Genomic DNA, 17984 nt, shown 5'->3' with positions numbered 1-17984 from the left:
GGAATACTACACAGCCATAGAAATGAATGAAAATTTGTCATCTGCAACAACTTGGACAGACTTGGAAGTTATTATGCTAAGCAAAATAAGTCAGACTGAGAAAGTTTAAATACTGTATAATATCACTTGGGTAATCTAAAAAAGTAAAACTAGTGAATATAACAAAAAAGAAAGATCAAACTAGCGGTTACCAGTGGGGAGAGGGAAGGGAGGGGCAAGGTGGAGGCAGGGGATTAAAATGTACCAATTATTAGGTGTACTTTACAGCATAGGGAATATCGCCAATATTTTTTAATTACTATGAACGGGGCATAAGTTTTAAAAGTTGTGATTCATGTTTTACACCAACTGTCTCTTTCTCTCTTTTTTTAAGACTTAAATCAATATGCAAAAGATAAACGTGGACTTAGGATAGATGGTACAGAGTAACCTGGAGATCATTAACGGTGGAAAAACAAGTCAGAGCAATTATAGGCATGATAACAGGGTAAACCCAGTCACATGATTTATTCCTGAGACCAAAAAGATCACCAACCATATACATCCCACTTAATATTTATCCTTGCACCTTGAGTGGAGTTTATTTTTTTAAGTAGACAAAGTCGTGGTTCTATAACTCAACCAAATACTGCCAATGCCACGAGGCTAAGGTTCTCTCTGTGTGGCCCAATGCTGCGCTCCCCTTCACAGAGGACTTCGAAGTAAAGCAAACACCTAGCTGGCGTTGAAGCTATCCGCTCCTCGGCTGACGGAAGCAGTGGGGGCCGGGCGGATCCGTCAGCCACCTGAAACGGCCGTCGCCATGATACCAAAAAGAGCGGACAGGTGTGCGCGAACAGACGCTTCCGTGAGCCGAGTGAAAGACGCGCTTATGGCGCAAGCGCCGAGGCCTCTTCGCCCCACTCCAGGGCCGCGCATGCGCCAACGTGGCTTCACGCTCTGGGGATAGAGGCCCTCACTTTGTCGTCACAGGGCAGATGATCAGGGTGCGTCCGCCTTTTCCCTCCCCCTTCCATCCTCCTCCCTTTCCCCCTCCCCTTGTCCCTCGGTCTTCTCCCTCCTTCCTCTCTCCCTCCCTCTGGCGTCCCCCGCCGACTTTCGCTTCCGGTCGGCGGCTGTCTGCGGAAGGGTGTCCCGCCCCTTCCGCCTTTACGGCGGCGGCGGCGGCGCCTGCGCGTCTTCTGTCAGGGTCAGCAGGCGGGTCCCCTGGGCCGTCCACCTGCGCTTCGCGGAGCCGCGCCCCGGGGGTCGATGGCGATGAACTATAACGCGAAGGATGAAGTGGACGGCGGGCCCCCGTGTCCTCCCGGGGGCACCGCTAAGACCCGGAGACCAGATAACACGGCCTTCAAACAGCAACGGCTGCCGGCTTGGCAGCCCATCCTGACGGCTGGCACGGTGCTGCCCACCTTCTTCATCATCGGCCTCATCTTCATCCCCATTGGCATCGGCATCTTCGTCACCTCCAACAACATCCGCGAGATCGAGGTGAGCGGAGGGCAGGCGGCGGCGGTGGGCGTTGGCGCCGCCGGGGAGCGCGGTCCCTCCTTCCTGGGGTCCCGGGGGTCAGGCGGGCCCTGCCCTTCCCCACCTTCTGTCTTTCTCAGTTTCCTCTTTCTTTTCCTACGGGCTTTTCTGAATTTGCAGTTTTGCCGGCGCTTTCTCTCGCTGTTTATTCAGTTAGGGAAGGACTCTTTGTAATGCAGTGTGGATCGGGGGAAGAACGCCCCTTTAATGGGCGGTTTGTGTAGTTTTTAACCTCTAACGGAGGTTAACGAAGGGAGAAAAAAAAGAAGAAGAAGAAAAGGAGAAGTGGAAAGAAGTTATATGGAGATCAAACTCTAGGAGAGTTGTCACGGTCAGAGTGTCACTTATCTGTGTGGGGATTATCCCGGGTCACGGAGATCAACACCTTGGCCGTTGTTGGGATAAGGACCCCGGGTCATAGAGGCAATGATGATTTTTATGTAAAGAAGTTGCCATGTGGCAGATCACGTATTAGGACGTGTGACCGAAGTGTGTACAGTACTTTTCACGTTGAACTCACAGATGCTTTTACTTACAGCGCGTATTACCGGTAAAAGGTAACCTGACGCTTCAATTCCGGTTTTACTTGTAGGCTACATTGATTAATAATCATGCCCTACATTCGCCCTCGTTCCCCCTCAACCCTCCCCACCCCGCCAGATTTTAAACTGAAAAAGAAAAAAAAAGTTAGTGACCACACAGGGAGAATAATTTGTGAATTATCTCCTGAACGTGTTACTGTTATAAGAAGTGATAGAAAAACTTGGGGAAACATCTTGACTTCTGTTGGAGAAACCATCATCGTAATATAGTATCTTCATACATCTGCAGTGGTGAACATAGGTTGGTACAGAATGTAAATACTTTGTGTAGATGTCCAGTATGAAACATCTGCTCATTCTCTTTTCTTGACTATCTGAGGGTATTTTTTTATCTGTTTGAAAGGGGAGGAATGGATACAAAATTCTCTTGATTTTTTTTTTTTTCTGTTTTATCAGTTATGTCATTTTCCCCCTCTTTAATTTTACTAAATACTTTAAAATTTATGCATGCAGTTTAATAGGGCTTTCAAAACAACTTTATTTCAACGGCAGAAATAGACATACTTTCCAATTTAATTAACAGTATTACCTGTAAAAGAATCATTATATTTTTAATTGTACAAGGTGTACATTTCTGTGTTAGTAATAAGAGTCTATAGGATATAGGATAGTTTTAAAGTCTTTCACTGAAAGCTCATTTTCAGTTAATAATAAAGTATCACAGGATATTTTTTCAGTCTGATGTTCTGTTTTATCATTTTTATCTCCTAGTAGTCCTTCAAATGCAGTACTTCGTGTTCTCCCAACTGTATTGAGCTGTGCTGTGCTGTGCTTGGTCGCTCAGTCTTGTCCAACTCTTTGAGACCCCATGGATTGTAGCTCGCCAGACTCCTCTGTCCATGGTGATTCTCCAGGCAAGAATTCTGGAGTGGGTTGCCATGCCCTCCTCCAGGGGATCTTCCCAAACCAGGGATCAAACCCAGGTGTCCCTCATCACAGGCAGATTCTTTTACCGTCTGAGTCGCAGGGGACGCCTCAAACTGGGTTAGGACCACACATACCAGGATGTGAGCGTAGTGGTGTAATACAAGGGCCATGGGCTCTAGGCAGGAGTCAGGCAGAGCTGGGTTTAAATTCCAGCTCAGCTATTAACTGGCTTAGTTTCTTGGAAAGCATAATCTCCCTAAGCCTCAGTTTCCTCACCTGTAAAATAGGTAAATAATGCCTATTTTTGTGAACTGTGAGAATCAGAAACAAGATAGATAATATTCCTGGCACTACATTTATACACTAGTTACTATTAGTGATGTCCACTAATCAGGAGATGAGAAATGGAGTCAGAGGGGTTTGTATTTGCTAGTAAGCTAGAAAAGCATTGTAAAATTGAGACAGAAACCAAACCTGGATGTCTTGATTTTCAGTCTTAAGCTTTTATACTATATTATCCTTATGTCTATGTTTTTAGTGGATATTAAGATGAAAGCAGCAGTAGTTTGGAGTTTATATGATGAGTATTTACTAAATTATCAGAACTCAATTTCTGTCAATATTTACTATACTATGAAGGTAAATGTTAACTTTCTTTAAAACTTTTGGATTCTGAAATAAAGTTCTTCACACTAGTTGATGAAATGGAAAGTTCTTAAATAATTCTCATGTATGTAATTCTGATTTCAAGTTGTCTGAAGAGTCTACTGTGGCTTGATATAGTTAGAAGGGCACTGAAGTTAAGAGTAAAGGTGTTAGAGGCCAGCTTTTACTCCCTGGTTTGTGATCTTAGGCGTATTTTGAGTCTCAGTTTTCATTTCACTTGAAGAGCTGAAAGATTCAGACTAGATGATCCCTTAGAGGCCTTGTTCAACTTTAATATTCTGTGACTTCCAACTTTAATGTGATTTTAAGAAAAAATGCTGCATATTCAAGTTTTATCACCTTTGAAACTAGAGGAGATGAGAATTAGGAATGATTAGGAATTTTATACCAATGGTCAGATACAGTTGTGCAAATACATTTTTAAAAAATTTGTTGATTATGTAGAGAATTGGTTCTGAATTGAGCCTGGAGTTACTAGAAGAACCTAGGGAACTTCCCCAAAGCACACATACTTGTTTCTGACTGCTTCCACTCTTTGTCAGTCACTAAAGTTGAGAGTTATTGAAAATAAATATGTAACAAGAAGTTCTTGGCAACATTCACTTCCATACTACACGTTGCTCGTATCTCTTTAGCTTATTTCCTCATTTTTGAAAATTTTAAGGACTTTCATTGACATATTACATCAAATTACTAGGCCAAAGGAGACTTGGCCAGTCAGAATGCTTTTGTAATATAGCTTAAAGTGCTAAGATCAGAAATCCAGACATTTTAGGTATGAAAATCAGTGGGTCTTCATCTTTTTCCTGGAAAGTTTATACAAAAAATTACTACTCTTGTAAAGCATGTTGGACTCCCCTAAAAAAGGTATTTAGAAGTAGATTATCTCCTCTCATTAGGTTTATATATCTTGTTTAGCTGGGTTTTAGATTTTCTATTATCTAATAAGATGAAGTTTTTAGAAAACTAAAGTTGTTAATTTTTTCAGTCATAAGAAAATATTTTAAATGTTTAATACCTCATTAAAACTAAGATTTAATATCTTCATTTATTATTAGCAGCAAGGAATAAGTATTTAATGTGGCAGTTGTAGGAGTCAGGAACATCTTTCTATTAATACCACAAAGGTAATGTTTTTCTAGTTGATGGTCCTTGTTTTTGAGGCAGAGATGTTAATTGAATAGTGCTAACCTGAAAAAGAAAGTGAAAGTCGTTCAGTCCTGTCAGACTCTTTGTGACCCCATGGAATTCTCTAGGCCAGAATACTGGAGTGGGTAGCCTTTCCCTTCTCCAGGGGATCTTCCCAGCCCAGGGATCAAACCCAGGTCTCCCTCATTGCGGGCAGATTCTTTACCAACTGAGCCACAAGGGAAGCCCAAGAATACTGGAGTGGGTAGCCTACCCCTTCTCCAGGGAATCTTTCCGACCCAGGAATCGAACTGGGGTCTCCTGCATTGCAGACAAGATTCTTTACCAACTAAGCTATCAGAGAAGCCCCTTCTGTCCCTAATAGAAAGTATTCTTAACTTTTGCAGTTTCACACGTTTATCAGTTTGAAGTTATATAGTTGTAAATTAATGGTTAGAATCAAATGAAGACGTTATTTGGAGTGATAGCATAAATTTAGAACTAAATATTTACTTCAAAATTAATGTTGCCAAAGTATTGTGTTCAACCTACATTTGCATTTCAAATTTTAGTGGGATTAGCACTTCCACCCCCATGCAAACACGCTTGATTGAGAAACCCTAATTCTCTTCCTCTTCACCTTATCCTTGTTTCATTTATCACCCTAAACTCTTTAATTCTGGCTGTTTCTCTGTTTCCTTAGTTTCTGACAAAAATGTATTTTTATCTTTTGATTTTAAGCTTGTGTAATTTGAATTCTTGGGGCTTCCCAGGTGACTTGGTGGTAAAGAATCCACCTGCCAATGCAGGAGACTGGGATTTGATCCTTGGGTCAGGAAGATCCCTTGGAGAAGGAAATGGGAACCCATTCCAGTATTCTTGCCTGGGAAATCCCACGGACAGAGGAGCCTGACAGGCTACAGTCCACAGCGTCACAAAGAGCTGGACACGACTTAGCAACTAAACAACAACTTAGATTCTTAGATTTAAGGATTTCAAAAGGATCTTCTGTATTTAGTACTCTTTGTTTATGCTTAGCCCATAACTAAGAGTCAAAGAAGCATAAGTTGCTTTGTAGACATGATTGTTAAAATTTCATGTTAAGAAGTGTAAAGATTTTAGTAGTCAAATGAATTGCAGTTGGTTAGAAGTTGACTCCTGGAAATGAAAAGATTTTTAGCCGTTAGTGTTATTTGTTTCTCTTGTAACTTTAGTACTTTGGGCAAGGTGTAACAAAGTAAATATGGCTAGGCAAACCATTTTTGTGAAGCCCAGGAACTGAAAATGGACAGATGGACATTTTACAGATGGACATTTGCAATAGAGTTTGATGATAGAGGACACTAACCTTGAACTCCAATAATATGAAATGTTATCTCCCCAAAATAATTTTATTCTTACTTGTAGACCTGTGTCACCAAAATATTGTACACATTTGTTATATTTTGAATTCCATCAATTAAAATCTGTTATATAAGAACCTATATAATATCCTCAAACTTGCCTCTTGGTTTGCAAAGCTTAAAATATTTACTTTCTGATCCTTTATGGAAAAGAATTTCCTGTCCTTGAAGTTTTAAAGAAACATTCTGGCAAATTTAGCATTTGTTACAAAAATAGCAGTGTTTATATATTCTAATCCTCAATAATCTTTCAAGGTAGGTGTAGTGATCACTGATAATTGCTTGTATTCTACATTGTTTGTACAAATAAATGTAGAATACCTTAGTTGAATTTACCATTGATCTTGGTACAGGTAATATAACTACTCCATGTCTTTTCACAGATAAAGTTTAAGCAACTAAATAAAATTGCTTTTGAAGTTTTTACTTCATTTACCTTTTGTCTTCATTAGAGCCTCTAGAAAGGACAAGTAATTCTTTTTTATTTATCTCTTATTTTTTAATTTTTATCTGTTAAAGATAAATTCTTTAGTATGAAATCATTAGTTCAAGGGGTACTTAAAATGTTGTTTTTAAATTTAATCTAATTAATACTTAGAATGGGTTTACCTTATTACTCAGCGTTTTGTTGAGTGACCTGTTTAAGTCTTATATTGATTTCCTTTAAGTCAGATTTACATTCGAAAATGGAAGTTTTCCAGTTCTTATACAGGGTACAAATGGCATGTCCTTCAAAGTCCTCCTTTCCCACTGCATGAAATCCAGTCAGCTTTCTTAAGAATGGAATGCAGTTTCAGAATTACTAAGAATTGTCAGTTTGATTTAGGAGAACAATTATAGTGGTAGCAAAAACAGAGCTGAGAAATATGATAACTCTTAAACTAGTCATCTCCATCTGTTGTTCTGTTTTGCCTCTGGCTCTTTGTGTTTTGAATTTAAGCTGCTAGGCAGGTCTCCAGCTTGTATTCTGCACTGTGCCTTCTATGCTTTTGACATTTAATAGGCATTAATTTTTAAAATAAGGGAACTATAGTTCCTCTCCTACCTGGTAGCATCTTTCTTCCTAGGATAAGTTATGAATTATTATCTTAAGTATAAGCTGTTTTTTCCAGGTTTATTGAGGTTGCAATTGACAAAAATTGTATAGATTATATAAATTATTATTTATATAATTGTATATATATTGATACATATACATTGATATATGTATACATTGTGAAATGATCACCATAATAAAGCTAATTAACATGTCCATCACTTCCTATAGTTACTCTTGTATTAAAAAGACAAGTGATAACAAGTGTTGGTGAGGATATAGAGGACAAGAAACTCTTATGGAATGTAAATTGGTATAGTTATTAGGGATAAGAGTATGTTAGTTGCTCAAAAAATTAAAATACAGAACTACCATAAGATCTAGTACTCCCACTAGGTATGTTTTTAAGGAAATGAAATCAGTATCTTGAGGAGATACAAGCACTCCCATATTCACAAACCTTGTTTTTGTATCCAGTGGATTTTATTACAATTTGGACATAAGGCCAGGCTGCCCTTGAATTTCAGTTTATGAAGGATATAGTGGCGTTTTGATGGTAAAAACTCATAAACTGAGTTAAATTTATCAAGAGTTTTAATCAGCATTGAGCATTTTCTATATGCGAGGTGTTGCTCTGGGCATTGGAGAAGGCAATGGCACCCCACTCCAGTACTCTTGCCTGGAAAATTCCATGGATGGAGGAGCCTGGTGGGCTGCAGTCCATGGGGTCGCTAAGAGTTGGACACGACTGAGCGACTTAGCAGCAGCAGTAGCTCTGGGCATAGTATAAACAGAAAAAAGCTTATGGACAGGGCCTCCTTTTATTTTCCTTCCAAGTAGTGAGCCCTTCTTAGAAACCTGAAGAAGTCTTTTGGAGGCGATGAAGCATACACATAAAAGGAACAGCAAGCATTGCTGGATGAGTGGGACAGATAGAATATGCCCTAGTAGTCCAAAGAAAGATAAGATTACATGTCTCCAATAATTTTGGAAAACTTTCAGGTGGGCTTTGAGCTGGAACTTGAAGATTAATTAGCACTTCTAAAGAGGAGGTTGGATGCATTCTAAGAAAGCAGATTTATATGAGCAAAATTGTAGTAGCAGGAAATCAAAAGGTATATAAAGTTGGAATGAGGGTAAATAAGCTGATGCAAGGTGGTGGATAGACTAGGTATTTGATGATAAAAGATGATGGTGTCCACTGTAGAATGGTTGCAGTAAAGAGCAGTTAGATTTAGGATGTATTATGAAAGTAGAGCTGAAAGAATTTTCTCATGTAGTGGGTGTATAGGGTGTTAAATTGTAGAATCAAATCTAACTTGAAGATATTTTGGTCTGCATCGGAATGATGGAATTGTAATTTTGTGACCAAGCATGGGTTTGTATGCCAGGTTGTAGAAACTGACAGCAAGTATTTACAGCAAAATGTAGGGGTTTATTTGTAGGGTACCACGGAAGGGAGTGGGGGACAAGCCACTCCAGCCTGGTCTGTGAGTTGGGGCGTTTCTTAAGGAAAAGAACAAAGAGGCTGAGATTAATGGTCACCTTGTGACGTTTCTTTATTTGCAGTTTTGAGGGTCAGGATGTCTGTGGTTTACAGTTCTCTGGCCAGGTGGTGCATGGCTCAGGCATCTGTGAACTCATCTTGCCCCGGAGAAACAGCCTGAGTTTGTGTGTTAATGACAATGTCCACAACAGCAGTTTTAGTCCAGCAATGATGTTCTCAACAGTCACTGTGATTTTAGTAATCTGATGCTGGTTGATTAGTGTTCAGCTAGCACAGGCAGAGGTCAGGGGACAGGAAAGGGATAAGTTTTGGATAGGGAGATTGATTAATCATAAACTCAGGGAACATGGTCTTAGGGGGACTTGGCTTCAATTTATCAAGATGGGGAAGACCGTAGAAAAAGCTGTAGTGTGATAGCAGGGGTTGGGAGGTTAGAAGCTGAATAAAGAGTTCTGGTTTTAACTCGTTACAGTGAGATGCTTTTTAAACATCCAAACTGGAAATAATGAAGACAACTGAATAGGGAGAAGGTTGAGACTGGGGTTAAGTATTTTGAGGTTTCATCAGTGTCGATGATTATATTGAGACATAAGATGGAATGAAGTTAAAAGAGTTAAAAAAGTAAGACTATCCAAAGAGAGCCATGAGTCACTCCAGTGATTATGGAGGTTGGGGAGGTGAGGAGGAACTAGCAAAGGAGACAGAAAAGGAACGGCTAGTGAGATAGGAGAAAAACACGGGAAATGTGGTGGTCTGGAAACCAGTTTCAAGTGATAACTATGCCCACGGCTGCTGCTACTAGTTCACGTGAGCGGAAGACGGGAAGCTGACCGCTGAGTTAACAACAGGAAAAGCAGCTCTCATGCAGTGAATGGAGTCACCATCCACATGGGTTTCAAGCCAGAAACCCTCAAAGTCTTATTTGTCATCATCTTATCTCTAGCCACTAACTTCTGTAGATTTTACTTTCTCTGTATTTTTTAATCTTTTTGTCCCCCCTATTTCTACTGCCTTTTTCTTAGTTTATGTTGTTCATATATTGCTGGATTATTGTAATAGCATTTTATTTTATTTTTCTAGTTGGCATTTTCTTCAGTCTTTCTGCACGTTACTGCCAGAAATGCACAGGCTAGTCTGAATATTTAAAAGGCTGGTCTGAATATTTCATCTCTCGCTTAACATTTCTTCTATGTCTGCTTCTGGCATTCAGGATAATGTTCAAAACCCTTAATGTGGAATGTAATCTTCTTCATGATAGGCTACTTTCTGTTTCTCTGGCCTCATCTCCTACCACTCCCCTGCCCTTTGCTCTAGTCATAACCATTGCAGTTTATGAAATGTGGCATGTGGCTAGATCAACCTGGAATGTCCTTCCTTTTCTTGTTCTACCACAGTTTTCAAATTTCATTCCTGTCCCACCTGATATATTGAATAAATGGTGCTTCTCTCAGGTTTCATAAGGACTAGCTTATAACCTGTCATAACATTATTGAATTATATTTTTAAATTACTAATTAACATAACTTTCTATCCCACTATTATATAAGTTCTTTTGTGGCATGAACAATGTATTTTTCCATTATATATTATCATCCTGGCATCTAATAGAGATAGTTCCTGGAATCTAATAGAGATCTAAAATGTTTGAATAAATGAATGAATAAATTCCAAAGATGATGCCAAAATTTTGAGTTCGGATGCTTGGGACAATGGTGGTACCATTTATAGGCATCAGAAGACCACTGTTCGCTGTATATGGGAGTCAATGAACCATGACTATTTTTTTTTTTAACTGAAATTTTTAGTGAAGTGTAACCCCCCAAATTAACAAGTCACATATATCTGGCTTAATTTTCAAGAGCTCACCATGGGTTTGAAATACCATGGAGTTGGTAAGAGTTTCAAGTGAGAGGGAAGAAATTCAACCAAAGGAATACATCTAGGAATATGAAAATGGGACTTGAGGGTGGAAATAAATGTATAGTATGTACATTATAATGTATGAAATATGATATGAGGCCGCACGAGGTTATTGTCAGAAAGTAGCACTGGAGACAAAGATAAAAGCCACTAATATTTGAATATCAGTTATATAACTATATAAAACAAAGCTTTATGTAGAAAAGACTTGTATTTCCTTTAAATAAAAGCCCTAGTGTACTCATACTGATTGCTTATCTGTTCCTTTGATCTACCCTCTTGTATAGATTGAAGCATAATTAGCAAAGCCATTTTCATCAGTTCTGTCCTAGGCAGTTTTTATAACTTGATACTTTAGTAAGAGTTTTAAGGGGTAAACTAAAACTTCATGTTGGGATATACTTTTTTGTTTGTAAAAATGCATTAAATGCCAGATGTAAAAATTTTGTGTGTGAAACTTAGTATAACAGAATTCTATTTCAAACTCTGAAAGTTAAGATGTTCCTGAAATGACATCCACCTTGCCATAACCAAGTTGTTTTTAATCTGTATTTTAGATGAAAATTATGAAGATTTGTTGGTACTGTTTAAAACATCAGCATATTCATGAATGGTGTCAATTTTATTTTTAAAACATAATGTCTTTTAAATTGACTTACATGTTTCCAAATGATTGTACAATAGGAGCAGGACAGTCTTATACAAAGGACAGAAATTTTGGAGTTAGACAGATATGATTATGTCACTGTTACAGATTGAATTATGTCCCTGTGAAAGATATGTTAAAATCCTAAGTCTGAGTACCTGAATGTGACTTTATTTGGAAATAGAGTCTTTGCAGATGAAATCAAGAAGAGGTTATTCTGGTGAGCTCCTGTTCCGTTTATCTATCTGGTGTCCCTGTAAGAAAAGACAGGCATAGAGTGAAGATGCTATGAAGAGAAGACACAGGGAGAATTATGTAGCAGCAGATGTGGAGTTGGTGTGATGCAGCTGCAAACCAAGGAATGCTGGCCATTGCCAGAAGCAGGCAGGAGGCAAGGACCATTTCTCCCCAAGGTCTCAGAGGGAGAATAGCCCTGCTGGCACCTCAAATCCAGACTTCTGTCCTCTAGAACTGTGAGAGAAGAAATTTCTCGTGTTCTAAGACATCCAGTTTGTGGTAATTTGCTTCACTAGCCCTCAGAAACTAATAATAGTCATATACTAGCTGATCGGTTCTGGGCACTCATGTAACCTCTGAATCTCAGTTTCCTTTCTGTAAAAGATTAAAATAGTTCTGGCACTGAATAGACATTTGGGAAATAATAGCTAGTTTTTTTTTTTTTTTATTATGATGGTTTGTATGACATATTACTTAATTCATCATTTCCACATGTGAGATTGACTTACTGATTGAATTAGAAGTAAACACCTTTTCTGTAGTTCCCACTCAGATTCTTTTTTTTTTTTTTTCCCCACTCAGATTCTTTAACCTACAGAAACATGCAGCAGATTTCATAAGACTCACGGAATTTTATTAGGATATGAAGGGTTAAACTTGTTCTGTAACTATCAGTGTAGAACTAAGCTTTTGATTTCTAAAAAACTAATTTTCAAAAATAAAAGAGTGAATTAAAAAAATAATTTAACTGTTAACTTTTAATTGACTCTAAATTATTTGAGTATGTGTTGACTTAAAAAAACCTATCAACCTTAAAGTTGTGAGTTAAGTTTTGTTTGGGGGTCTTACTGAGTATTGAGCCCAGGAGACAGCCTCTCAGCTCTGATGAACTGTCCCCAAGGAGTCAGGAAGGAGCCAGGATATACAGGAGTTTGGGACAGGGGCGCGGGGCGAGTACTAAATCCCAAAGAAGAGACTGACATTGAAAGGTAATGATTTTAATGCTTTTCTGTGTCTGGGAAGATGCGAGAGTCTGGGCTTATTGAAATGATTCCCTCGATGGGCATCTTGACTATCTCAGGCCAGTATCTCAAGCGCAGACGGCTTCCTGTTTTTCCTCCATCCTGAATTTCCTCAGGGCACACCGTTGGTGGGCAGGTGCCGTGGGTAGTTGCTTGATGCTTACCGAACCAGGATGGGGGCAGCATTCCCTGTCCACGTGTCGATGTGTGTGTCTTTCCTACATCCCCTTTATCTGACGAGCGTTTTTAAATGGAATTTTTCTTCTTGAGGTATTACCTACTGAATAAAAAGGAAGCATTTTACATGCTTTTAAAAATGTTCTGTGTCCCAGAATATCCTGCTGTCTTACTGTGCCCCCTCTTCCCCCTCTCCTCACTCTTTGCAGTCCTTACCCACCTTCTTTCTTCCTGGGGCCTGGGTTATACAGATGACCTCATCTATAGTCGTAAAAACGTCTGTGGAGAGCTCAGTGCTGTCCCTCATCCTTGAGCCTTGAGTTAGAAGCAGTGTAAGTTGTTTTACTTCCTCTGAGGCAAGAACATGGTCCACTGCTCAGTCTGTACAGCCTTCTGTTTCTGCGGGAGAAGTTGGCTTCTGTGGTGTCACCCCAGAGGCACTGGTATGACTCAAATCTACAGGTCTGCTGGAGGCACCCAGGGCAAGGTTAACATCGCGACCTTCCTGTCCGCCAGCTCTGTCGGCCCTGCCTGACCGTAACTGAACCAGCTTCGTTTTGTGGCTGGCGGTGCAGCATCTTGTGTGTGCAGCTGTGTCCGTGCACGGGTGCTGTCTCCTGAAGCCTCTGGTACCACCATTTCTAAGAGTTCTGGAACCGCTCTGGGGTGGCTCTCTCCACAGCTCTATCCACCTTTTGTCACCTGGCCTACAGAGCCAGCTTATAGTGCTCTAGCTTATAGTGACTCTAGTTACAAAAGCTGCCTGTTTAGCTTCGACTCGGTAATCCAATTTCATTTTTCTGTTTTCTGAGACCTAAATTTTCCTTACTACTGATTGTCAACTGTTTGGTAAATGGGCACTTTAGAAAAATTCGATGCTTTAACTGGTGAACTCCTAATTGATTCTCAGATCGTTAACGCAGAACTTTATGTCCCAGATTTGTGTATCTTGGCTTTGTTCATGTGCTAAGCCCTCAGTTAGAGATTGTTCCTCTTGGTACTGTCTCCTTGTAGGTAACATCCACTCATCAGTCCTCATGGAGAATTTGTGGGATACTGGATTAGGTATGAGTTTCCATAGGACCTGTATTTCTTTTACCAAAACACCCATTGCATTTCAGTGACGTGTGTGTTTTGTCACTGTGAGCTGCATGTGGTTAGGTCCCTCTTGCCTGGAAAACACAGACATTCAAGTAAATATTAAGTTAATAAGTGGTGCTTTCCTGACAGCATTCAGGAAGAAATGAAAGTCATATTTCTTAGACTCTTTTTTTCTTTTTTTTTAAATCCGTTGTCACACAGGTGTTTGATTATGTTAGCCTCCTCTCTCTCCATTTACTTATTTCCTGCAGGACATTTTGGACACTCAGGATTACTTAGCCTTCAGAGGCTTTGTTTTCAACAACAGTAACCAACTCTGGGTAGCTGATTGGGGAAAGGATTTATTGGAGGGAGATTGGGTAGTTCTCACACCGAATAGATGGGAGGTCTAGAGGAGCAGGTTCAGAGACCAGAGGGAAGCAAGGGAAGTTTGGAAGCAGAAATAGTGGCTCAGATGCCACAGCTGCTGTTTAGTTCTCTGATAGACTACTGCTTCGGCTGCTGGTCTCATGATACCCACTGACTCTGATTTTGTGGAGATTCAGTCCTCTAGTCTGTATCAGGCTTGATCCAAATCTTATGCTTTTTTCTTGGCTCCTGGGGTTAGGATGCGGAAGGACTCAGTTGCTCTCTTGGCTTCTGAAGTGGAAGATGGAGCCCTGTCTGCCTCTGAAACTCTCAACATGGAGAATTCCCCAGTGCTTGGGAGTGTGTTTGGGTGCTGGGCAACCTGATTAGCAGCAAAAATAAATCACAGACATTTTTCTTCATTCTTATAATCTGGAGGCCCTGAGTTTGTACATCAGAAACGATGGTATATTCCTTGTGTAAGAGGACATAAGATGATGCTAAGAACATAGATTTTAGAGAAAGTCAGAGCTGGGTTTACATTCTTGCTGGTTGATACTGGGAAAATTACTGAACCTTCCTAAATGTCAGGTTCCTAGGTTAAAATAAAGAAAATAAAAATTAACTTTGCAGAAAACTATTATACATTTTAATGAGATGATGTGTGTTAAGTGCTTAATGTCAGGCACTCAGTATATACAGTTGATAAACAGTAGCCTATAAAACAAAGCATGTTGTTATGGATCCAGTTTACCTTTTAGCATTGTCTCATTTCCTTCCAATGTGAGAACGCTCCACAAATCCAGTGTTTATGCTCATTGTCCTTAAATGTACCTGTGGGTCCTAGCTTCATGCTTCTCCACATGGCCCTCTTTTCCATCTTTTTTTCCTTTAATGGCTCATTTCAAATCCTCTTTTCTTTGAAAGTACTAGTCCATCTGGTACTTACTGTCCTCTGCTGTTCAGTTTAGCACTTAATATTATACTTATTTCCTTTGTGTGTTAATCTTTGATGAAGTAGTCTTCTGGAGGGCCAAGGGAACTGTTTTTGTGAAGAAGCAGTTTAGTAGAAGAAACATTGGACTTTCAGTCAAAAATTCTTGCTTCTAGCATAGCACCAGCTCTTGTTATTTGTGTATCCTTGGGCAAGTTTCTGAATGTGTTCTCTTTATGTAAAATGAGGGTAATACTTTTAGGATTACTGTACATAAAATAAATACTGTACAAATACTGTACATAAAATAAAAACTGTACATAAAATATTACTTTTGCATCTACCTTGTACTTCATGTCATGTGTTGCAGATAGAAAGGTTTAAAGTGTTAATGATAATTTTTTTTACTTTCAGAATTTCCTGGAATCAAAGACATGCAATTTTTTTGTATATTTAAAGTATAATTAAAAGATTATGATGAAAATGTTATAGCTATCCTTTGATTTTGTAGAAGTGTAATTTAATATTAAGCAATACTTGGTTTAAAAATACTTAAGTTTTAATATACTGTAGTAGTGTAATTTATTAGATTTCATATTCCATCCTATTGTTTTAGTTCAATTAAATAAAGAATATATCTTTGTTTAATCACAACCGATCATCATTCTTTCCCCCTTTGCCTTCAACAAAAATTTGAAAGAGAGTGGTTTAAGAGGTTTCTGTTCAAAGGCAAACCGTATGTGGTAATAGGCCCAGCTGGCAATTTTTTTTTTTTATCCTAAATTAGACTTAGAAGAGAGAGATGTGTAGAGATTTTTAAACAAAAAATTGAAAAAAATTTTCATATATTTTAATATAGATTTTACATATAGTTTATTTTTCTAAATGGTCTCATCTTTTCTCTCATCTTGTCAACATCATAAAATTTGACTTTTCAGTGGAATATTTTACATGAATAAGCCCTAGGTAGAAAGCTGTGACCCCTCAAGTTTAGTGAAAAATTATATATGCTTTGCTTGTCTTCATTTAGGAGATTTGTGCTTATTAACTTGTTTTAATTACATGCCAAGTCTCTCTTAGATATTTGCAGTGAATGAAAATTTTCTCTAAACAAAGTTTTGTTAGTAAATAGGCTTTGATGGAGAACATTTCAATAGGTTGTATCAGAATTTGACAAAATGAAGTTTTATTAAGCAGTTTTATGATTTTTGAAAAGCAGTTAGGTGTAATTGTTTTAATTTTTAAAAAAGTTTTGTTGGAGTATAATTGATTTACAGTGTGTTTCAGGTGTATAGCACAGTTAATTGTTATACATATAATAATTCTTTTTCACATTCTTTACCCATATTTGTCATTACAGAATATTGAGTAGAGTTTCCTGTGCTATGCAGTCGGTCCTTTTTGGTTGTCTGGTTTGCTGTGTATAGTAGTGTGTCTGTGTTAATCCCCAGCTCCTGATTTATCCCTGCACCTCCCCCTCCAGCACTTCCCCTTTGGTAACCGTACGTTTGTTTTTGAAATCTGTGAGTCTGTTTCTGTTTTGTAAATAAGTTCACTTTTATCATTTTAAAAATTAGAGTCCACATATAAATGTTATTGTATAATATTTGTCTTTGGCTTACTTCACTTAGTATGATAATCTCTAGGTCCATCCATGTTGTTGCCAGTGACGTTATTTCATTCTTTTTTATGGCTGAGTAATATTCCATTGCATTTATGTACCACATCTTTTTTATCCATTCCTTTGTCAGTAGACACATAGGTTGCTTCTGTGTCTTGGCTATTGTAAATAGTGCTATGAACATTGGGGTGTGTGCATCTTTTTGAATTATGTTTATTTCTTGATATATCCCCATGAGTGGAATTGCTGGATCAAAAGGTAGTTCTATTTTTAGTTTTCTATGGAACCTCCATACTGTTTTCCATAGTGATCGTACTAATTTACATTCCCTAGATGTGATTTGATGCTTTATTTTCTGTATACAGATTTTAACCTTTTTTTCCAATTATGAAAAGAAATTGAATATCCACTTTGAAAATTTACATGTTCAGTTTCAAAAATAAAGGTCAGTTGGCTTTTTTTTTTTACTTTTTAAGGTAAAGGTAATTAGAGTTGTTCATGATAAAATTCTTATCACAAGAGTGATTAGACAGATCCCAGTCTGGGAGAAAATAGTTGTTAAAAGTCATATCTGATAAAGGACTGTTAACAAAATATACAAGGCACTCTTAATACTCAGCAATAAGCAAGTGAAAAACTCTATTAAAAATAGGCAAAAGACCTCACCAAAGAAGATAATACACTATCCTCATCAGCTTAGACTGCTATAATGAAATGTAAACTAGGTGACTTAAATAGCGGGTACTCATTTCTCACAGTCCTTGAGGTAGGGATGTTTAAGATCATGGTGCTGATGGGTTTGGTTCTTGATGCAGACCCTCCTTCTGGTTTGCAGGTGGCCACTTTCCTGCTGCCCTCACCATAGCAGAGAGAGAAGGAGCTCTGATTTCTTTTCCTCTTCTTATTAGGGATGTTAATCTCATCATGGGGACCTCACCATCCTGACCCCATCTAAACCTGATTACTTTCCAAAGGCCTACCACCAAAAAATGCTGTCATACTGGCTTCAACATAGAAATTTTGAGGAGACACATTGAATTCATACATTCTACCCTTATGCTTATGCACAATACTTTTATTCCATGTAATCAGCCCCCAAAATCTCTTCTGTTTCCAGCATCACCTTTCAAGTCTTCTAAATATCATTTTAATCAGATAGGTGAGACTCAAAGTATGATTCATCCTGAGGCAAAATTTCTCTCTAGCTGTGAACCTGTGGAACCAGATGTGCTTCCAAATACT

The 17984-nt window shown here is 38.6% G+C and overlaps 1 protein-coding gene across 1 annotated transcript in view; it reads left to right on the top strand.

Annotated features, from left to right (window-relative positions):
- Positions 1 to 962: 962 nt before the first annotated feature.
- TMEM30A (transmembrane protein 30A) overlaps positions 963 to 17984 on the top strand; it is a 37964-nt gene continuing 20942 nt past the window's right edge. Inside the window, 2 exon segments of the mRNA XM_043439008.1 lie at positions 963 to 1150; positions 1152 to 1488. Of these exon segments, the coding sequence (XP_043294943.1) occupies positions 978 to 1150; positions 1152 to 1488 (510 nt within the window). The 5' untranslated portion in view covers positions 963 to 977.

Source organism: Cervus canadensis, chromosome 20 (assembly GCF_019320065.1).
Source record: "Cervus canadensis isolate Bull #8, Minnesota chromosome 20, ASM1932006v1, whole genome shotgun sequence".
In the NCBI taxonomy this organism is placed as follows: Eukaryota; Metazoa; Chordata; class Mammalia; order Artiodactyla; family Cervidae; genus Cervus; species Cervus canadensis.
The sequence above is the reverse complement of the archived record's forward strand: the minus strand, read 5'-3'. Positions and strand labels throughout refer to the sequence as shown.